Here is a 24,021-nt window from a genome sequence, read left to right as displayed (position 1 = left end):
TTCCCTTATGTAAGAGCATTTAAAACATTCATTATGAATCAGTACATGTTAGGGTAGGTAATGTACACAGTTATTGTCAATATTTTTAGCCTGTGTCTTATCATTCCCTACAAGGAAGACTGTGAAAATGAATATTCTGTAATTTGCATTATATACATACATATACACACACACACACATATACATCTCCCATTCAAATAGATCTATCTAATATCTGGCATATTATGCCAAGTCCCAGCATCTCTAAATCCTTAGTTTCCATAACAACAGTTTTGTTCCATTTTCATATAAGAAAGGAAGTTGCCGTAGAGAGCATTTTTTTAGAGATGAGAATAGCTGAAGTAATTACAACATAATTTATGTTCTGGTTTAATTAGCTTCATTTACAGAAACGTGGCTAAGGTGTTTTCAGATACACTTTTGGTATCACAAGCTGGGAATGTGGAAATTAATATTCCAGAATGATGTAAGAATTTAAAAGCAAGTTAAATTTCAAGTTAAATAGCTTCTTTAATTATAGTGAAAGGTACTTCAGATCACCTTCTGTTTCACATTACATGGTGTTTTGGAAAGGTGGCTTTCAAATTCAGGTACCCGGATCATCCTAGGCCAGTGCCTTTTCAAGAGGGGTTTATTAGAACATTTAAATCAATAGTGTGAAGAAAAACTAAACACATTTTGTATTTCCCATATTTATTATATTGAGGCTTTTGTAAGAAGAAAAATAACATGACATTTATGTAAACTATCCACCATTATTTATTTATTTTGTTAATCCTCACCCAAGATTATTTTTCCATTGATTTTTAGAGAGAGTGGAAGGGAGGAGGAGACAGAGAGAGAGAGAGAGAGAGAAACATTGGGGCTAAACTATCCACCATTAGGCACAAGCTTGCACTTACAAAATTTTAAAAACAATTCTCCAGTGACTTTAACTTACAAAGACTATATACCAGTAAAATCAGTGATCTAGTATTGGCTGCCAGCTGGGAGAAACAATAGCCTTTTAGATTAGGGTTGAGAATTGGAAGTTAGAATGCTCAGGAAATGTACTTTTAACCTTAGGAATTTCAAAGCATCCCAAATTATCTTCTAATGAGGCCATTTACTTCATTTCTGAACATGACGTATTATCAGATGTTACAGAAATAAAGGTTGGTCTGTACTGATTGTCATACAGAATATACCCATTATTAAAGATGATTAATCTACTCAGGATCACAGACATACCAAAAATACAATCAGTATATTATGTTATTCCTGCATACATGATGTCATTGTCTTTTGATACATTCTTTCTTTAAAATATGGCTTGATATATAATATTAACATATAATGTTAATAAAGGGCCCAAGCAGAAATAAATCTATCTATGTCACATTAAATATAGTGAAAGTATTTATAAACAAATTACTGCAAGATTTAAAAAGATAAACTTTGGTTTTTTTCCCCACAAGCATAAAGTAATCTGTATAGAAGAAATAAATTGTTTAGCTAGAAAACTAAAATTTCTTAATATGTAATAATACCAATTAATCTTTCATTCTGATTTAGGTACATAATACGCTTGCCTTGATTGGACTCTAAAATTAAATAATTTAGATAGCTGTCCATTTAAATGCTCAGCATTTCAACTCATTTAGTTAGAAATAAACAATTAATTGAATTTTGTTACTAAGTGTTTTACCACCACCTCCTTACCTTTCTCTACTGAAAGACTAGGTAGAATAAGCCTTTATCTCCCCTTTAAAGATCATTTGTTAATGTTTTTAAATGTTTTTGTCTACTGACTAGTCAAAATAAGTTTAGTATATTTTCCTTAGCATGTTTTCCTCTCAGAGAAATCTAGAACTGGAATTTGAATAAATCAAACTGTCAACAAACTCCAGATCAGGGAATTTATCTTAAAATTGGTTTATTTCAGAGTCAGAACTGATTTATTGCTTTGCTTCCTATTTTTGATTACTTTGGTAATCATAAGAGCAAAACTTTATTCCCCACATTTGTGATTTAATCAAAGCTAAAGTGATGAAGTGTTAGATTAGATCTGTGTTTGGGTAAATTCTATGAAAGAGGATGTGATTCATTCTGCAGCAGGCCTGTGCTCTGTTAGTACAACTGGCAATAACAAAATCCATACGCGTTTTAAGGTCAGAAGTAACACTGGACTGCCTGTGTTTATAATAGCTATTGAAAGGAGAGTAGCTCTGGTTCTTTCAAATTTTAGTTTGGTATCATTTATTTTGAAATATTTCTTAACAACAACAACTACTACTATATACTCTAAAACAAGACTGCCAGTTTCCATTTTGCTCTGAAACAACCTGTCACTCATTAGCACTGTGGTTTCTCAGTGGCTACATTTTAGTAATAGGCATTGTTTAGATGTTTTAAAAAGAAACTGTGTATGATATACACAAACGTAATTGCTATTTATGTTCCTCGCTATCTAACAAACATGTTAAGAAAAAAAAACATTCTTCTGAGATCCCATTGACACTTATTCTACATTTTCTACTTGTTAGAATACCAAACCTCCTTTGCAATAGGAAATGAAACACCAATACTTTCCTGCTTTGTACACTGGCCTCTTGAGTGAAACTTCACCCACTCATATACATTCTTTGCAACCCTGAAGAGTCATCTAATCACCATGATTTCAACTTGTTCTCTTCAGATTCCGTCACCAATACTTTCCTGCTTTGTACACTGGCCTCTTGAGATGAAACTTCCCCCACTCATATACATTCTTTGCAACCCTGCAGAGTCATCTAATCACCATGATTTCAACTTGTTCTTTTCAGATTCCGCGAAAACATCAATCCCCATGGGTGAAAAGCAAACGATTAACTCACAAAGCCACCCAGCTGGCTGTTAAACTAGAATTTGTGTCTCTTCATTTGTTTTCGGCTCATTTGCTATTCCTTACTTCCACAATATACAAAGTTTCCTGCTGCTGTGACAGGTGCAACGTTAAATTCTGGTTTAAGATTTTACAAACTTGCTACCCTGGCTTCTGGAGAAAATGAAACAAGGGTGAAGAAACAGAGAGAACACAAGGATCTCTTACCTGTTGCTTGTTGTTAGGTGTGTATGGCAGCATGGTAGAAACATGGAACATAATTTCATAGTCTTTGTATGTTGTGTACAGAGAATGGGTTCCAGTGGAGTCAGCTACAGTGAAAAACAAACAAACAAAAAAGAATGATGAGATGACTATAAGAATAGAAAAAATAGTTCATTTAAGAGAAATATCTCAAAAAAGAAAAAAAAAAGATGGTTTAGGATGAAAAGATCCTAGACAAGATCTAGAATAGGTGTTCTTATCCATTTTTTTGTACTTGATTCCCTTTGGCAGTTTAGTGAGGCTAATGGACTGCTTCTCAGAATATTTATAAATGCATAAAATAAAACATGTAAGGTTTCAACAGAAATCAATTATATTGAGAATTCAGTTACCAAAGTAATTTTAAAATATGATGCAATAGCATAGGATTTATATAACAAGTTTTAGCAGTTGGTCTAATAACTATTATAAATTTGGTGTAGTGATGCCATATTTTGAGATATCTATCATGACAAACAATATGATGACAAGACCTTTCTTTTGGCAATAAAAATCCCAGGTAGAGCTTTACTAACTACTGTGGTTTGTTGCCTACATTCATAATCAAAGGAAATGCTAAATTTCAGTTAGGGGTTGTGGACCCTGAGAAAAAATATACCTGTCAAGAAGGATTCATAATGGCTAACTGGGCTCACTTTTAAAAACAGAGCCTAACAGCTTTCTAAACTGAAGCCTCTCATGTAAGCCATGCTTAGGGAGAAGCCTGTACCGAACTGCCTGCCTGCACTGTATTCCTGCCATCTAGCCAACCCTTACAAAGGAGTTCCTGGAATCATATTTCAACCAACAGAATGGAGACTTTCCTTGTCCAATCAGAGCTCCATAGTTATATCCTCATTAACATCTTCCCTGACCTATCAGGACAGTGCTTTTAGGACAAGTCAAACTGTGAAGATTTGGAGCCTTCATTTGCATGAGGATGGACCACTTAGGGACCACAACATTGGATGCTTTATTCTTTAGGCATCCAATGTAAGTCAGCTCCCCTCTGGTTCAGAGAGTGCACTTCCCTTTCCACAGAAGACTGCATTTTTCCAGCTGGAGCTGAAACACCAAAGACAAAACACTGAAAACATTTCAAGGAACTGGGATGGAGAAGAGCCGGCAGAGCAGGACACAGCAGACCAGCACAGAGTCAAGTGGTGCAGAGCAGGCAAAGCAGAGCCATGTAGTTGGAGAGGGACCTTGCCCCAGGGCTGCCTCACCCCAAGGCCACCTCTCAGGCATACTATTCCACAGCCATGCTGCTTCATGACTGCATTGGCACCATGGTCCCCATGACCATCGTTCAACCGGGTCAATAAAAATAAATGTGAAATTCTTTTCTATTCAAGTTCACAAATTCCTGAATTCTTTCCATAGACATCAAGTTAAGAACATCTTTTCCAATATTTCTGATTCAATCAAGAGAACTATTTTGTTCTTAATAAATAGATGGAAATTCAACAAGAATGTAATACTGAACAACAAAGGTATTATAGCCATGTCCACCAATTTTTTAAGGCTAAGTGCATCCTGCTCTCATCTTCCTTACAAAAAACAACAATCTCTACCCCCTTAATCATTAACATATCAGTGTGCCCCTAAATACCTGGAAACCACAGAAGAGAATTATTAACTGCTCAATTGAAAGGAAATATCTTTAGATTTGAAGGACTTAGACTACAAGGCTGCTAAATGAACAGAAGTGCATTCATTCTGGGTCAACTCAAGCCTATCTCAACCACATTTTTGAGGACCAAAAGACTTCACTGAATTTTAAAGAACGATGCTGCAAGACAAAGCCTCTGGCATAAACCAGAAGGCAGTCAAGATCTCAAAATTTAGTATGCACAGAGTCTCCTGGGAGCCAGTTTAAAAGGCCAATTCCCACGCCTCACCCCCAGAAACACTGCTCACTGGGTGTGGGGCTGGGCGGAGAAATCTATTTTAATAAACACCCCCAGGGTGACTGGAATGCAGCAGCTCCACTGCCCTCAGGCGCTGCTCTAAGAATAGACCACAGGGGCAACTTGCAGACAGACTTGTAAAGAAGTTCTAGAGCCCTGAGTTTCAACCTTGAGTGTCTTGGAGGATCTTAATTTTGAAGCGGACACAAAATGCGAGAGGTTTTAAAAATAAGCTAAAAGAAGAATAAATAAAGACTACTTTCCAAAAATTGCAAAAATACGTACTAACATATAACTCTCCAAGAAAAATATCTTCTAAATGTTAATGACTATCACTAGAAAAAAACTAGATTCAAGCAAGAGAATAAATTACTACAATGCATAATTGAACTACTCAAAGACAGGTCTTGAGCTTGAAGAACTTATCTATTGCTAAGGTCCTTGCTATAAATATCTCTAGAACAAATTAACACATTTTAAAACTTTAAAAGTGAATATGTCTGCTTTGACGTGTACTTACATGTATTTCAAGTCAATTTTAAGCAAAATTAATGAACTAGAAAAAAATGTGTCATCCAGTATTCATTTATTACATTTTGCTTTATATGTCTGTCTAATTTATAAAGGATTAATGCCAGAGAGGAAAACTGAAGACACCCAGAAGATCATCTGTTTTTCTACGCCTAGTCCTTTCTCTGTTTCCTCTGTATGCCTCATTTTTTATAATGTATGCTGCTTGACCAGCCTTTTTCTGGGGACCTTAGAAAACCCCAGTTTTAATGATGATTTTAAACAGTCTGGAAACAGTTTCAAACATTGTAAAGATGAAGTTAGGGCCAAAAGAATGAAATTTTCCTGTCTGAGAAGAGAGAAATTTCCAAATCTGAAATTATTATGTACATGACAGAGAGAATGGAAAATAAAAGTTTGCTCTATTCACTAAAGAATAAGGCATGCAATGTTGTTATTATATTTTTAATGAGCTCAAAACCCTGAAACCATGAAAGATTTAACAGAATGACAATTAGAAAAATGACAAAAACCCTTTTATTCTCTGGTTGGAGAGTATATTGAATAACTTCTAAAGGGAAAATACGTTTGCAGAAGAACAATGAAAAGAAGACAATGACCCTTCATGTTTGTATAGAGTTTTAAAAGTTAGAAAGTAAGTTCTAGCATCATATTGGTCATCTTGATAATCACGTGATTTGCCTCCAAATCATCCTACGAGTGGCATGTGTCCACTAAGAAGGTGAGCACTCTACCTTAAGCCACAGAAAGCAAAATTTCTAATATTCAAACTAGATGATAAGAAGACATTGAATAATTGAGGAATGCTAAGAATATTCTTCTTAGCTGCTTTGAAAAGGTAGAGATAAGTGATAATATCCTACATTAGGCATTTCTATCAGAGGACGGTATGAACAGGTTAATAAGTTCCTAGAGCAGTTTCAGATATGGTCAATGTCATATTCATCCTTGACTTCTCTTTTGACCCAACTCTTATGCTTTTAGTTAATCTAAAACTTGGATGATAAAGCTGTACATGCATGAATCTGAATCAGGAAAAGCTAATTAGAGTGTTATCTAACCATTTTCTGGTCACTAATAGACATGTTTGAGTTAAGAAAAGCTAAATGAAGGAAAACAAGCCCATGCAATTGAGTTTTGGAAAGTTATTAGTTTTAAAGATTTATAAAAACAAGGAGAAGAGTAATCCCATTAAGTAAATGCATAGACTAACAAAGTTGATAGAATGAAGAAAGCTTAAGCTTAGTTTATTAATGCTCTCACTACTACAGAACACATCAACTGCAAGACAAAATCACTGACAGGCTGTGGGCCTGACACTTATCCACGGTCTGAAATATTATGAAAGGTCAATGGCTGCTGGGTGCCATCCACAGAAGAGCCTCAGAGCTGCCTTCTATGCAACCTTGCCTCAGGGTCTGGGGATACAGAGCCAATGCTCAGAAACGCAGCCAGGGACTAGCGCTGACCTCTGGAACACTGGCATGTGTTTGTGCTGAGGCACACTTCCGCCCTGTGGTACCATTTCTCTTACTAATGAAGGATTTGGGGAAGTCAAGAATTCCACCTGCTCTGGCATCTACCATATGTACTAGTACTTCTTCAATGTACCATTAGCCATGATCAATCAGGAGATGAGTTACCTTACTTCAACGAGGATGGAGTCAAGAAGAGGATGTACTACCCTTGACAGGCAAATTCATACTGTGTCCATTCAAGGAATGTATGCGTGTGCAGGTGAATGAGCCTGGGACTCCAGGTTTCTCAAAATTGTTAACATATTGAGATGAGAGGATAAGAGAACATAAGGCTGGTACTTAGGAATCAGTCACTTCTATTTTCTACCTACTGCTCATTTTGCAAGATACCTGCAATTACCTGGATTCCCAACTGTTAAGTATGAAGATCTGAATTTGAATGCCAGTAGTATCATCTGCTAAATTACCACACAAATGAGTCTTCACTTCAATGCTCCTCTATAATCTCACTAGAGGCCCGGTGCACAAAATTTGTGCATGGGAGGGGGGGTTACCTCAGCCCGCCTGCACCCTCTCCAATCCAGGATCCCTCAGGGGATGTCCGACTGCCGGTTTAGCCCGGCAGTCAGACATCCCTCTCGCAATCTGGGACTGCTGGCTCCTAACCGCTCGCCTGCCTGCCGGCCTGATTGCCCCTAACCACCTCTGCCTGCCGGCCTGATCGCCCCCTAACTGTTCCCCTGCTGGCCTGATCGCCCCCCTAACTGCTCCCCTGCCGGCCTCATCGCCCCTAACTGCTCCCCCCTGCCGGCCTTATCGCCCCTAACCATCTCTGCCTCAGCGCCTGCCACCGTGGCTTTGTCTGGAAGGTTGTCCGGAAGATGTCCAGTCTAATTAGCATATTACCCTTTTATTAGTATAGATTGTTCTGAGGATTAAGTGAAATAATGTATATGAAAGTGCTAGTGCATAAAAGATGTTCAAGAAATGTGTTGATTAGAATTTAGAATTTTGTGCAGTTGAGATAAAAAGTAGTTTCCTTAAATAGGGCCTTTTACATATTTTAATTTATATGCCAAGTGCATCTCAGCAACACTTGAAAGAAAAAACCGTACACTATAATAGAATTCACAGTTAAGGAGGTGAAAACAGTATCCTTTCTTCATCAGTCTCTGGGACTCCAAAGAGCCCTATGCATGTGCAAAGCTTTTGAAGATGCTAGTTTTATCCTTTTCCCTATCAAAGTTTAAATATTCCAGATAAAGAAGATTTGCTTCCTTTATGAAAAGTCTTACATGTCTTCTAAGATCCTAGATCTCAATGGTTTTTACAACAAACACTGCTCAAAATGGGAGAAGCAACAAGCACTCACTAATACTGCAGCAAAGTAATGAAGGCTTTGAAGGAATGATTAACAAACGCTTATGTGTCTCTGAGTGCTGACTTGACAGACAAGCCTCAGGCAGAAAAGAATTTCTTAAATAATAATCCATACGTACAGCTTAAAATGAGGGTGGTCTCCACATTTCAAATAACAAACTGCTGGGGGTGGGGAGAGTTTATTTTTTATTTACTGCAGTGTTGACAGGAGTGTAAGTATCTAGAGGTATGTCATCCAAGTAAGGAAACAATGAACCAAAAAATCCACTGCTGCAAATTTCTTCATTATAGAACCCTGACACATTTGTAACTTATTTGCTAGAAATCCTTATTTCTGAGATGTGAAAATGGACTTTGTACAAAAATTGGGAAAAAGAAGAAATGGTTCGATAATTCCTTCCCTGAGCTTCTCCCTCCTTTACCGAAGTACTAAAATCTGAATATAACTATATTACATGATGAGTAGGGCTGTCTCCTGGGATGGCGTGGGTGTTTTTAGTCCAAGGGCTGAGAGAGGGGAAGACACAGCCACAAGGCAGAGCTCTGGACTTCAGTGGGCTTAATTCTACATTCACGCTTTCTCCGAATACTTCATTAACTATGCCCCTAGGATCTGTTCATTTTCCCTAATGCTTCCTAGCTGTCTAACCTTGGACATGTTATTTAATCTAAAAAGAAAATTCTGGCCCTGGCCGGTTTGGCTCAGTGGATAAGAACTTCGGACTGCATACTGAAGGGTCGCAGGTTCGATTCCAGTCAGGGGCATGTGTGCTGGAGGCAACCAATCGATTTGTCTCTCTCACACCAATGTTTCTCTCTCTGTCTCTCCCCTTTCCATCATACTCTTTCTGGAAATCAATGGGAAATTATGCTTGGGTGAGGATTGAAAAAAGGAAACCAATTCTGTAAAATGGAGCTAACTGTGGAGATTACATGAGATGGCATCTATGAAAAAAGGAAACCAATTCTGTAAAATGGAGCTAACTGATACCTAGCAGGGTTTGTGGAGATTACATGAGATGGCATCTATAAAAAGTATCTGGGACTTCCCTTTCTGTCCATAACAGTACTGAGTACAGAACTTGCTCTCCCATTGTAAGTAGAAAAGTTGACAATATATCTGAAGCAATTTTTCAGACATTTTATAATAGGTAGCATTAGATAGTGATCCCTGAGAAAAAGAATCAAAGGTGAGCCTTACGATTCTACCTGGCTTTCTACTTGGAGGCACTTTTGGAACAAAGGCAGAGCAGAGCTTGGAGGAGGGAAGCCAAAATAGACTGGTGTTTAGGAGGCCTGTGGTAGCTGATATTTGCTGATTATAGTACCAAACAGGAGAAAACTACCCAGTGAAAGAGGTTCAGAATCTGCATAGGAGTTCCCCAAAATGCAGGCTGAGTATTAAATTGCATACACATAGAGTGAGATTCCAAAGCAATGCAACGAAAAACTATTAGTGAAATAACCTCTATCAAAGAATTGTAAGCCAAACACTTCTCACAGTTCACATGGCGATAACCAGCCAGAGTAGAGGTACTTCCCTGAATATGCAGGTATTCATGGCCATACTACTATTACTAGTAGGGCCAAATTAGTCAGAGAGTAAAGGCTGCTCTAGGTATGCTTCAATAAAGCTTAAGAACAAGATTCATGTAGATCAGGCTATTCTGTAAGTAATTCAACTGCCTACCCCAAACAACTCAACACTCTTTAAAGAAGACAACAAAATCCATACGTTCAACAATGAAACACTCATAATGTTCACTAGGCAATCAAAAATAACCAGATGTGTGAAGCAGAAAAATGTAATTCAAAAGCAGGAGAAAATCCCAAGTGACAGGGATGATAGAATTAGCACACAAGACTTTAAAAACAGCCATGATAAATATGTTCAAGGATTTAAAGGACAATATGAACCTAATGAGGAGAAAATGCAAAGTATAAGAAAAGACAATCAAATGCAACTTCTGCCCCTGAAAACTATAACATCTGAAATGAAAATTTCACTGAATTGGATTAACAACAAATTAAGACACTGTGGAATAAAAGAAAAACATAGTGAACTTGAATATATATTAATAGTAATTATCCAAACAAAAGCATAGAGAAAAACTGGTTAAAAAATTAAATCAACAGGGTCTCATTCCCCATCAGTACACTAGTTAAGTGATCTAATGTATGTGTAATTGGAGAGTCAGAAGGAAAGGGGTGAGGGGGGCAGAAAAAATGGAGACATAAAGATTGACAAATAATATTTGAATCTGATGAAAGCTACAAATCTACAGATCCAACTGACCTCTACACTGTCACATGTAGATGGCGTAATCCTTTAGAAATGCTTGCTCTAGAAAGCATGTTCTTTTTTAAGAATTACATTGGAAAAAAAAAAAGTTAGATAAAATGTGGTGATATTATCTCACAGCACACAGCGAAGTCTCATCTCATCTCTGGGTGTGTCAGTGCCAGTAAGAGGCTGCTGGGTGTGCAGAGGCTAGTTTTTCCCCCTTTCTGTGGTCTGTTATTGTTTAACTAGAGGCCCGGTACACGAATTTGTGCATGGGTGGGGTACCTCAGCCTCGCCGGTGATTGGGGCCAATTGGGGCCAGCCGGCCGGGGGGAGGGACCGCAGATGGTTGGCCGGCCATGGGAGGTTGGCTGTGGGAGCACACTGACCACCAGGGGGCAGCTTGTGCATTGAGCGTCTGCCCCCTGGTGGTCAGTATTCATCACAGCTACCGCTGGTCGTCCGGTCCTAACGGTTGCTTAGGCTTTTATATATAGAGATAGATACCTGTTTAAATGATGAGACTAATGGTCCCCTTGTGGAGATTACATGAGATGGCATCTATAAAAAGTATCTGGGACTTCCCTTTCTGTCCATAACAGTACTGAGTACAGAACTTGCTCTCCCATTGTAAGTAGAAAAGTTGACAATATATCTGAAGCAATTTTTCAGACATTTTATAATAGGTAGCATTAGATAGTGATCCCTGAGAAAAAGAATCAAAGGTGAGCCTTACGATTCTACCTGGCTTTCTACTTGGAGGCACTTTTGGAACAAAGGCAGAGCAGAGCTTGGAGGAGGGAAGCCAAAATAGACTGGTGTTTAGGAGGCCTGTGGTAGCTGATATTTGCTGATTATAGTACCAAACAGGAGAAAACTACCCAGTGAAAGAGGTTCAGAATCTGCATAGGAGTTCCCCAAAATGCAGGCTGAGTATTAAATTGCATACACATAGAGTGAGATTCCAAAGCAATGCAACGAAAAACTATTAGTGAAATAACCTCTATCAAAGAATTGTAAGCCAAACACTTCTCACAGTTCACATGGCGATAACCAGCCAGAGTAGAGGTACTTCACTGAATATGCAGGTATTCATGGCCATACTACTATTACTAGTAGGGCCAAATTAGTCAGAGAGTAAAGGCTGCTCTAGGTATGCTTCAATAAAGCTTAAGAACAAGATTCATGTAGATCAGGCTATTCTGTAAGTAATTCAACTGCCTACCCCAAACAACTCAACACTCTTTAAAGAAGACAACAAAATCCATACGTTCAACAATGAAACACTCATAATGTTCACTAGGCAATCAAAAATAACCAGATGTGTGAAGCAGAAAAATGTAATTCAAAAGCAGGAGAAAATCCCAAGTGACAGGGATGATAGAATTAGCACACAAGACTTTAAAAACAGCCATGATAAATATGTTCAAGGATTTAAAGGACAATATGAACCTAATGAGGAGAAAATGCAAAGTATAAGAAAAGACAATCAAATGCAACTTCTGCCCCTGAAAACTATAACATCTGAAATGAAAATTTCACTGAATTGGATTAACAACAAATTAAGACACTGTGGAATAAAAGAAAAACATAGTGAACTTGAATATATATTAATAGTAATTATCCAAACAAAAGCATAGAGAAAAACTGGTTAAAAAATTAAATCAACAGGGTCTCATTCCCCATCAGTACACTAGTTAAGTGATCTAATGTATGTGTAATTGGAGAGTCAGAAGGAAAGGGGTGAGGGGGGCAGAAAAAATGGAGACATAAAGATTGACAAATAATATTTGAATCTGATGAAAGCTACAAATCTACAGATCCAACTGACCTCTACACTGTCACATGTAGATGGCGTAATCCTTTAGAAATGCTTGCTCTAGAAAGCATGTTCTTTTTTAAGAATTACATTGGAAAAAAAAAAAGTTAGATAAAATGTGGTGATATTATCTCACAGCACACAGCGAAGTCTCATCTCATCTCTGGGTGTGTCAGTGCCAGTAAGAGGCTGCTGGGTGTGCAGAGGCTAGTTTTTCCCCCTTTCTGTGGTCTGTTATTGTTTAACTAGAGGCCCGGTACACGAATTCGTGCATGGGTGGGGTACCTCAGCCTCGCCGGTGATTGGGGCCAATTGGGGCCAGCCGGCCGGGGGGAGGGACCGCAGATGGTTGGCCGGCCATGGGAGGTTGGCTGTGGGAGCACACTGACCACCAGGGGGCAGCTTGTGCATTGAGCGTCTGCCCCCTGGTGGTCAGTATTCATCACAGCTACCGCTGGTCGTCCGGTCCTAACAGTTGCTTAGGCTTTTATATATAGAGATAGATACCTGTTTAAATGATGAGACTAATGGTCCCCTCTATTTTGACACTTGGAGTAAGAGAGATAAATATGCATATTGCCTTCTTCAGGGCTTTAGAATAAAAACACTTCCCTACTTTTCATTAACTTTAGGAAACTTGCCACTCTGAAAGAACAGAAAACTATGAACTCTTCTGCTCCAAAGCTATGCTTCGAAAGGTTACAATGAGCCTTAAAGGAGAGTAGCTTAGTGGAAGGGAACCTTTCCCTGCTGAATGTATTACATAACTAGAAAACTGGGCAGTCAGAGGCAGTTTGCTAATTTAGGCTCAACCCCTCTAGCCTTTACAGTCATTGGGATATTGGAGCAAAACGTGTAGAGTGATTATTTTGCTTATTCCACTGTCTTACCTGATGCTACAATGCTTAAGTATGGCCTTTCTATACATTTCTAACATTGTCCTTCATCATCTAAAGGTGGCTGGGAATGTGTAAATACACAAATAATACATAATCTTATCTACTCCCACTCTGGCCATTCATTTATAGAATCAGAGTGCTTATTACATTCTCTTCCTAGACCCTTTCAATAGCTCTTTATGGTGATAATTTATATAACACCACAAACTGGGACAACATGAATGAATTGTACAGAGTAAATGTCAGAATATCTGGATAAATTGAGTTTAGGGCATATTGAGATTTAACATTTTGTGCAGTTGCAAGCAGAGTATGGAACATTAAAATAATATTTAAGAGTCTAGGCTATTTATGGGTTTTAATAGTCTCTCTTGCATGTCGTTTCCAAGTTGGCAACAGCAAAACCATGGCAACAGGAAATTCTTCCCTGCAGTAGTTTATGAATGCTTTTCTGTTTTCATGACTCAACTCCTTATTTAATTTCCTGTACAGAAAATCAGAGAGATTACTATAGACTGCAATACAGATGTGCTAATCCAAAGACCTCCTCAAAGAAAAAGGTCACAGATGTCTATGGATGGATTTAGAGATAAAATGTAAAACTGCCTCCATGCAGACACACAGCAGTAGTCGACATACTCTAACCAAAATAGATACTTGAGAACTTAACTATTTTATTAACAACTTGGGGAAGGAGAGTGGACAACCTTGCATATTCATGAGCTGTAAATAAACAGACTGCTTCATTATTGTGCGCTTAATCAACACATTTTATGAGCCAAATTAATACTAAATCTAAGAAGCCTATTTCCTTAGAGATTAAATTAGACTATGGACAATAATAACAGAAAATAAGCACCTAAAACCTTCCGAGATATTAAAAGACTACAAAATGAATAAGAAAAACCATGCAAAGGTTGGTTCAAAGATAAGCATGAGGATTATGAAATGAATTAATGGAAGTTGGAAATTCTAGGGCTTATGACCAGATGGTTATAAGTTTGTAGAGTTTTTCATCACATTAACATTCAGCTAAATATAGTGAAATGTACGCCACACTTTCCAGGAGCAAATCTGCGTCCACTGCTCCATTCCATCCACATCTCTGATAACACTTTTTATACCGTCTCACCCTAGCTGCTTTGATTATGGTCTGCACTGTTCTGAAGCCACAGACCTCCCTCTCGGGCTTCCTCTCCTCCATCACCAGCAGTTTCCTACAGTAAGTAGCAATGTTGTTTTATGGGCAATTTAGCAGGTGAACATCAACACAGCAGGAAGAAAACAAACCTAGTAGGAGGGTACACGTATTTCTTACTTTTGGTGTCAAGCTGTGCACGATACTTCTCAAATCCTTTGAGCCGAACACGTTCTCCCAACAGCTGAAGGAATTCCTCAAAGGCCGGGCCGGCTGATTCATTGTTGTACATCTCTTCCTCCGTGCTCTGTCCAGCTTTGCAGTACATGATGCCGACTTTCTGCTGATAGTTCAGCTGTGAAGGCAGGCAACACAATGCATATAAGCAGAGGCGAACCACTTTGGCCCACTTACGTGCTAATAAATCCTGTAGAGCAAAGGCCCATTGAATAGCTAACGGCTTTACCCTCTTGAAATCGTTCTGTGTTAATTTTTCTGTCTCTGATACAAACAGTACAGTGGAGCAAGCATCTGTAATTATAATCTTCATGAATTTAGAGGAAAGGCCAAAAAAATAACATCTCCTGTTATTAACAATGTGAAAATCACGCATCGTTAGAACAGATGTTGATACTCTTGGGAATTTCTGTTAATGGATTACAAAGTACAGAATAAGGCTATAAAAAACAGCTGACAACAAAAGGCAGTTCTTTTGCAATGTTCCCCCCCACACCCTTTTAAAAAGGGAGTCTTTTACGAATTTAAAAGCAGAAGCTCACTTTACAAAAGAGACTTTAAAATAAATTGTTTTGCCCTAAGAGGCCCACTAATGTTCTTGCAAAAAAATTTTTTTGTAAAATTGGGAGAGACATCTTCTAATGCCATTTTTCCAATATACTAAATTATAAGCCTGTTATATCTTTGTTAGAGGACTAGCATCATTAACAATGCCCCTTTCAAATATTTTTTAAAAGATGAGGCCTGGAAAGAAACTGGGAAGGGGCTTCAAAATGGCAAATCGGCAAAGGGGCAAACATTTCTTCTTAGACACAGTTATAACCAAGCATTCAGGAGGCTTAAGTAGAACTTATTCATCATTGAAAAATCTAATCATTTTGCAAACGAATTTCAAGGTGATATTAGCCATTTAACAAGAAACGAGTTTTCAATATAAAAATGTAGAGTTTTAACTCTCCATTGAAATCAGGGCAATCTGTATCACGTAGGCCTATTTCCAGAGTGGTGCTGCAATCCCTGCTTCAGTCCATTTTTATCTACTAAAAGAAAAGGGGGAAGGGGCGAGGCAAATTTTTATAACTAACATTTAATGAATACTCATTATATGCCAATCACTATGTTCCGTGTTTACCATTAGCTGATCCTTACAACAACCCATAAAGCAAATACTACCCGTGCTTGACAGATAAGCCAAGAGAATGGAAGAGAAAGTAACTGGCCCAGGAGGGAGAGTCACAGATCACAACTGTCAGTCCTGTGACTTGGCTCCATTAAACATGACCAGGACTCACCAGGCTTGTCCTGCTCCATTTCTATCACTGCAACATATGTCCACAGCCCCTTACTTGCAAGTCAAAAGTGGAAAGATAAAAAAACAAACACATTTGGCAGCAAAACTTGGTTTGAGCTGATGTTAGTACTTTTAACTTATTCCTCTTTGTGTAACTATTTGTTTCTTTCCTATAGAAATATTAATGTGTTTGACTGTGGGGTGCTGTCCCAGATTCCACTGGGGACATTACTATACAGTGCGTGCATTTTACTACCCTGCTAAAATCTGGACATTTCTGGATTCTGAAACATATCCAGCTCTTATCGCTTTACACAGGGACTCTGAACCTGAACAACTCCTTTCAACCTTCCAAACCAAATGTTTCAGAAGAGTGATAACACAGAAAATGTCATGGGAGAAACTCTTTCTTGCTTCCCCCCTCCACTGCATGCTACCTAAATGACAGGAAGTTCTGCAGCTTTACATGACCTAGGGACAGGAGGGCTCCCCAGAAGTTCTGTACAGAACTGACTCGACTCTGCCTACTCCAGGGAGTGGGAGGTGAAGTTCCAAGTCTGAAACATGCAAATGTACTAGAATATTTTAAAAATAGCATATAACTTCCATTATTGTGGCTTCATTGTAATTATTAACAGAAAGAGATTTAGGACTTACTCATTTTGTATACCACATGTAGGAAAAACCAAACAAAGAAGTCAGAGTAAATCCTCCTGCACACCACTGACATTTCCGCCTTATCTCAGCCGGCCTGCTTCAAATGTCTGACTGTAGCCAATGCTTAGAGGGGAACTCCCACAGGTAGAGATTTCATCTTGGCTTGGGAACTAAGCTGAGTACCCTATCAGGTCTCAGCAAATAACAAAGTAGTGGTAAGCTTTGCGTCTATTATAGAAGTCCCTAATAAAGCCAGATCCTTACTCTCTCCCACAGGAGAACCATCAGAGATGAAGCGATTCAGAGAAAGGAAGCGGCGTTGGGTTATTTGCTGTTTGGCACAGTGCCTGCCCGATCAGCCTTCTCGTGCAAAAACGTAAGACAAAAGTCACCCTGTTCCATAGAAAGCGTCCGTGACATTGGATTTGTGGGATGGCTTTTTAAAACTTCTTAGATAAAGCCTAAGATTTCATCGTGCAACACTCAAAAGGATTCATTTATAAAAAAAGAAAGACAGAGAGAAAGAGGGGGAGAAAAGAGTTCAGAGGAACACAGATAAGTAAGCGAACTTCCTCAAATCACTGGAGAAGAAGAATCTATGACTATGTGCTGTTGTATTAGGACTGATTCTCATAGTCCCCAGAACTCCACCTGCAGATAGGAGAACAAACTGGTTTGTGCTGGTTGTGAAAGGAAGGATCCTTTAAGGGGATTAAGAAATTGGTTAGAATGTCAAATTTCCTCTGGTTTGAAACTGTGCCAATTGCTCTATCCTCTAAGGTGACAATATGACTGTATCAAAGTTTCTACTGCAATTAAATCAAGGTGGGTGGCATTCTCTGAACTTGCACTCCTAGAATCCTCAGTTAGCAGCCATGTCCCTGCCAGAATCTGAGAAGTTGTTAAGGAGAAGTTATGTAAATGCAATAAGGAACATTTCAAGAGAAAGAGCAAATGTAAATGGAGTTAGAGCTGTCCTTTGGGGGTTTTGAATTGTTATGAGTTATATAAAACAGCATTTTTTTGGAGACACACATCTGTATAGGTTCATGTATGCCAATATATAATCCTTTCATGCAATGCTCAAAATAGAGCTGTGAAGGCCCAGAAGCCACCTTGGGAACGGGCTGGGGCTCTCTGCACTCGGGGCTTTGCTCTGGATAATTTCAGGGTCATGCTATACAATTCCGTGCTTGCGTATCAACTGCTCACAGGGAGCACTGACGGAAGTGTCTGGACACAACAAATGTTTGTATTGTAAAAAGGGATGATATGTTTGTTATGGGCAAGATTATTCTGAAATTTATATGGAAATGCAAAGGAACTAGAATGGCTAAAACAATTTTGAAAAAGAATAAAGTGGGAAAAATTATTCTTCCCAATTTCAGGACTCAGGTTATATCTGAGATGAAGGTGAACCTCAACAAAATAAAAGTGTTTTTCAACACCCATCAAGTGATGTGGACTCCCCTGGCTGGGAACAAACACAACACAGAGCGGCTCTTGCTCTCATAAAAAAGGCACTTCAACACCAAATCAAAGAAACAGGAGCTGCAATCTGACTTACCCCGCCCTGAGCTCCTGGAAGGCTGGGGGAGAAGTCAAGTTGGAGCCCCCTCCAGGTGGAAACAGATGAGAATAGCCAGGTTCTCAGAGATCGCCCAGCAGTGCCTCCTCTTCATCCCTGGTGTCCCAGCCAAAGGAAGGCCACCGGGCGGCACAGAGCATGAGAACAAACCAGTTCTTACTGTTCTTACAAATCCAAATTGCCTGATTTAATCTAGGAATTCAAACGCTCACTATGAAGTACGTTCTTGTACAGCAGCTCTCACCCTTGAGGGTGCTTGAGCTGTGCTCTGGGGTATGGTTATTGGGAAATAGTTTGATCCTTTCAGCTCTTGCTGTTAGGTCATGCCAGAGCAGAGTTTAATTTGAAGATAATTTGGCCCCACTATTGCTTCAGCTCTTGCTGTTAGGTCATGCCAGAGCAGAGTTTGAGGATAATTAGGCCCCACTATTGTAGCAAAACCACTCTGAGACTTTGTCCAATGCCACGTGAATGGAGGTTTTCCCGTCTGCCTGGTGGGAGCAGACACTGTTCCCAACCACGTGGGAGGACTGAGGACTCGCCCTTCTCCACCTTCAGGGGGATTCTCACTCTGGCCTCATGCAGTTTCCTCAAATGCATGCGCTTTTCAATACTCAGCTCTGTGAACCCCGAACCAGAGCCTCCTTGGCCTCACATCTCAGTCTCACCTCTGGGAGACCCCTGGGCTTCAGCTGGGTCCCCACCCACCTCCACCCCCTGTGAGCACTGCAGCCTGGACACTCCCTTCAGACTGGCGCAAGCTTAGGGTCTACTTCCTCTTTTCTTACCTCCCAGCGATCACTGCCCTTCATTGCCTGATGCACAGTGCCATAAAAATCACTGTTTCGTTGTTCTGCCTCGTTTTTAAGTTGTTTCAGATGGGAGCACAGATATAGTCCCTCTTTCTTAATCTTGGCCAAAAGCAGAAATCTGCCTTCAGTTTTGTGTATGTGTGTTTTTAATATTTTTATTGATTTCAGAGCAGAAGGGAGAGGTATAGATGGAAACATCAATGATGAGAGAGAATCACTGATTGGCTGCCTTCTGCACACCCCACACTGGGGATCGAGCCCACAACCCCGGCATGTGCCCTTGACCAGAATTGAACCCAGGACCCTTTAGTCCACAGGCCAACGTTCTACTCATTGAGCCAAACCGGCAAGGGCTGCCTTCAGTTTTTAAATCGACATTACTGGTATATAATTTCTGAACAGTAAACTGCATCCAATTAAATGAGTCCTAATAAACCTCCACTACAATCGAGGTACAGACATTTCCATCACCCCAAAAGTTCCCTGGTTTCCATTTGCAGTGCATCCCTGAATTAATAAAAGCCTCCAACAACCACTGTTCTATGTTTTCCCATTGTAAATTAGTTTTGCCTACACATTAAAAGAGCATTTTTGTTGGGTAAAATTTATTGTGTCAGTTGTTCTTTCAGCATTCTTGATAAATCTTCTGACTTCCACTTTTTCTTCATGCTTCATAGCCAGCAAATGTTAATTTTAAAAGCCAATTGCCTGTCTCACTGTTCTTTTTTGAAGGTATATTTTTCCCTAGGCTATTTAAAAAATTTGTTTATTTTCAGCAATATTATTTTTTACTATCAGGCTTAGGTCTGATTTTTGTTGCACTTATCGGGCTTAGGGCAAGCAGAGCTCCTTGATTATACCTTAAATCATGTCTTTCATCAGTTTTGAAAATTATCCTAGAAGTAATTCTTCAAATACTGATTGTATTCCCAAATAATGCTTTAATCTTGCTTCTCCTCCTAAAAATTGGATTATATATTTGTATTCCACTGTAGGTCACATGCCTTTTAGGCATTTTTCTGTATTTCTCATATTTTCTTGTCTCCATTCTTCAGTTAAACTTCTTCTGGCAACCTGTCTCCATTTAACCAATTTTCTCTTCTGTGTCGAATATGCTTTTAAACCCATCTACTGAGATTTTAACTTTTGGTTATTTTCTTCAGTTCTAGAATTTTAATTTGATTGTTTAACAGATCAAGTTCTCCAGTGACACTTGAACTCTATTTTGTATTTCTGCAGCCGCCATGAAATCAATGAAAGTTGATCTGTCATCTAACTATTTATCTGCAGCCCCAAGTCTCATACAAATCAGCAAATGTCCAAGGAAAAGAAGTACTGCAGGATGTTTTTCATTTTGATGAACTCCAATTTCTCAATTATTTCTTTTCTGAATAAAGTTTGGGGTATTGTATTTAAGAACTCTTCACCACACCCTAGGGCCCAAAGATTTTCTGTTTTTATAAAAATTTTTTATAGTTTTATATTTCAATCAATGATCCATTTGAATAAATTTTTGTATAATGTATAAGGTTTAGGTCAAGCTCATTATTTTGTCTATGGATATCTAATTGTCCCAGCACCTTTGTTTGAAAAGCCTTCTTGTTATCACTCCTTTTAAAAAATCAGTTGGATATACTTGTGTGGAGCTGTTTCTGGTTTCTCTATTCTGTTTTATTGATCCTGTGTCTATCCTTCCAATAAATAAGACAGCTTTTATTACTGTATACAAAATTGTGAAATAAGGTGGAATAATCTCTCCTACTTTATTCTTTTTTTTAAAAAATTTTAGCTGTTCTAATTCCTTTGCCATTCCATTAAAAGTTCAGAATAATCTTGTCTATAATTACAAAAAATCTTGCTGGGATTTTGATACTAATTGTGTTAAACTGTATAATTTAGGGGAGAATGGATATCATTAACATGTTGAGTCTTAGAAACCATGAATATGGTATATTTTCTTTGATTCCTTTCATCAGTTTTCAGCAAACAAGTCCTATTGTATTTTGTTAGATATATATGCAAGTATTTCATGTTTTGCTGAAGGATTATAAATGGTATTATATTTTATTTGCAGTTTTCACATGTTCATTAAGAGAATTCTAACTGATTGTGTGAGTTGACATTGAATCATATAACCTTGCTGAACACACCTCCTAGTTCTAGGAAGTTTTTGTAGATTCCTTGGAGTTTTGTACATAGACTATCATGTTGTCTGAAATTGGGAGTTTTATTTTTTCCCTTTTCTTTATCTACATGCCATTTATTTATTTATTTAGCCTTACTGTGCTGACTTTTCAGATTTACTTTGTATATTGCAATGTACAAGGTGTTTACCTGTATGTAGCAGGAAGAATGGAAAAAATATATCTACTCCCTATTTCCAGAAATAAAGTCCAAATTTATTTATTTAAATCATTGATCGGCTGCCTCCTGCACATTGAGCCCACAACTCAGGCAAATGCCCTTGGCCGGAATCGAACCCAGGACCCTTCAGTCCACAGGCTGATGCTCTATCCGCTGAGCCAAACCAGCTAGGGCCAAATTTATTTTTAAAGAATATTTTGTCTAGTGCTTCTTGTTATTCTCAGTGGGTGGGCTAATCTGTGACAAGCTATATGCCAGTACTGTACATGAAGACCTTGGTCATGTTTTAAAAATCCTCATGATTCACACTGGTAGCATTTATTTTTGTTTGTTCTTCATAAACATAACTCTCTTAACTACTTTCTAAATATTCATCACTATACTGTCCTCTTAAAAAAATGTCACAAGACTGAAAAAATTCAGTGTTGGGAACAGAAAATGCTAGTTAGAATATATATCCTCATTGGACATTACTAAGAAAAATAACTTATTTTTTAAAATGGCATATGGATATTGGGTAGAAAAGATTCTAATCTATTTTTATCTGTGGCATAATATATAGGAAATATTCTATACACACAATAATCTTCTCCATCTTCTCTAATGCTAGGTGGTGCAAGGTTCTCACAAAAGTATAAAGCTTCATATTGGGTATTAAACTGATAATAAAGGCACCTGTTTTAACTTGAGATTGAGATGAATTTCAATTATACAGAGAAAGACTCTTCACTGCAGCGCTGTTTGTAATAAGAAAAAAATGTAATCAATCCAAATGCCCATCAGTAGGGAAAGTGATGAAATAAACTATGGTACAGCAATATGACAGAATATTATGTAACAGTAAAAACAGTGGGAAAGCAATCCATGTACTGACATAGATTTCCAAAATACATTGCTAAGTAAAAAACCCAACATGTACAGCATGCTATCCTATATAATAAAGAGCTACTACTAATATGCTAATTAGACCGAACAACAGAATGACCGTCCAGACGACTATCCAGACGACCTTCCAGACGAAGCTGGGGCTGCGAGGGCTGGGGCAAGCAGCGGCTGCAAGGGCTGAGACCCTTGCACAAATTTCGTGCATCGGGCCTCTATTATTTTGTATAAGAAAATGGGGAAATAAGCTATATATGCATATTTGTTGATATCTGTATAAAGAAACATAGCAATACATAAATAAGATAAAATAAAATAAAACTTGGTAACTATGAAGGAGGAGAGGAGATACGAACAAGGTAGAACTGGGATCCCCTGACATAAACACAATTACTTTAATTTTTGGATCATTTGAAGATAATAGCTAGTTGAGTCCTGTAGGAAAGAAAAGTAGTTTAACTTTTTATTTTAAAGCTGAATTTAAAACACAATCCACAATATAAAATTAAGAAGACTGAAATATCTGCAATCAATTATTCTGTCCTTTTTGGACTGTGAACCAAAAAATCCTTACTGCATGTCTTACTAGCCATGCTTAGCTCCATCCCTGCAAACTGCAGCCCTACCACAGCCAAAGACTTCCGAATGCTATGTTATCAGTCATGAAAACCACAGGATCTTACTTAGCACTGAAAAGGACTTCACAGTCATCCAACCCAGCCTCGGCTGGGGAAAGAGCGTGGATGAGCTGGTGCAGAGCAAACACTACTTGCGAACAGACAAGACAGAGCTCCAAGTGCGGCTGCTTCTTCCCCTCACCTGATGACTATCATGGCTATTTCCTTCCTGACAATGTACATATGCTGAGTTGTCTGGAACCAATCTGGTGGCCCCAGGAACTTTAAACATGCATTAGCTGATATCATAATCTAAGAAAAGATTAAAATTTCAGGAAGGGTAATTATTTTGCCAAAGCTTCATTCATAGAAAATGGGTTTGGAAAAGTGTTTTCCCTATGATTCTTTGTTTAAATTCAGCTGCCTGCATCAAAGAAGAAAGTGGCTGGTTCGAATCCATTTGTCCTCAATAAAATAATGCAACAGGGCAATGATTTGGTTAAGTCAGCAAATAATGTTACCCATGTCCTTAATCAAAGGATGAGTGCTATTCATTATCAACCAAACACTGCTTCTTTCCTTACATCTATTCTTGAGATATATATTGCAGACCTAATTAGATACTTTTCCCCTTTAATTTCAATAAGTTGAAGGTTAACTTTTTAAAGAAAAGAGAACTCAATAAATATTTTCATTTCTTTGCATCTTTAATAAATACCTAGAAAAATAGTATAGATACTCATTTAGGTAAAATCACTACTGTGTACATAAAACTTGACATATCCTATCTAATAAAAGAGAAACATGGTAATTAGCCGTACCTCCGCTACCCTTCCCATTGGCTAATCAGGGCGATATGCAAATTAACTGCCAGCCAAGATGGCGGCCGGCAGCCAGGCACTGAAGCGAACAGGAGGCTTGCTTGCTCCAGTGACAGAGGAAGCCAACGTTCCCCGCCTGCTGCTGCCAGCCTCTGAGCTTGCAGTTTGAAACATTGTTACAAATATAGAAGCTAAACAAAACCCCAG

At 38.5% G+C, this 24,021-nt stretch overlaps 1 protein-coding gene across 16 annotated transcripts in view; it reads right to left on the bottom strand.

Annotated features, from left to right (window-relative positions):
- The window catches only part of SIPA1L1 (signal-induced proliferation-associated 1 like 1), a 330,175-nt gene that overhangs the window by 79,037 nt on the left and 227,117 nt on the right, over positions 1-24,021 (bottom strand). For all 16 annotated transcript variants that reach the window (XM_005865778.2, XM_014539293.1, XM_014539298.1 and 13 more), the window contains 2 exons: positions 14,726-14,900; positions 3,071-3,174 (listed from right to left, as the gene is read on the bottom strand). In XM_005865778.2, coding sequence (XP_005865840.1) covers positions 3,071-3,174; positions 14,726-14,900 — 279 coding nt within the window. The remainder of the gene's footprint in view (positions 1-3,070; positions 3,175-14,725; positions 14,901-24,021) is intronic.

The sequence above is a fragment of the Myotis brandtii genome, unplaced genomic scaffold (genome assembly GCF_000412655.1).
Source record: "Myotis brandtii unplaced genomic scaffold, ASM41265v1 scaffold213, whole genome shotgun sequence".
Classification (NCBI taxonomy): Eukaryota; Metazoa; Chordata; class Mammalia; order Chiroptera; family Vespertilionidae; genus Myotis; species Myotis brandtii.
Note: the sequence above shows the minus strand (reverse complement) of the source record. Positions and strands in the feature narration are given on the sequence as shown.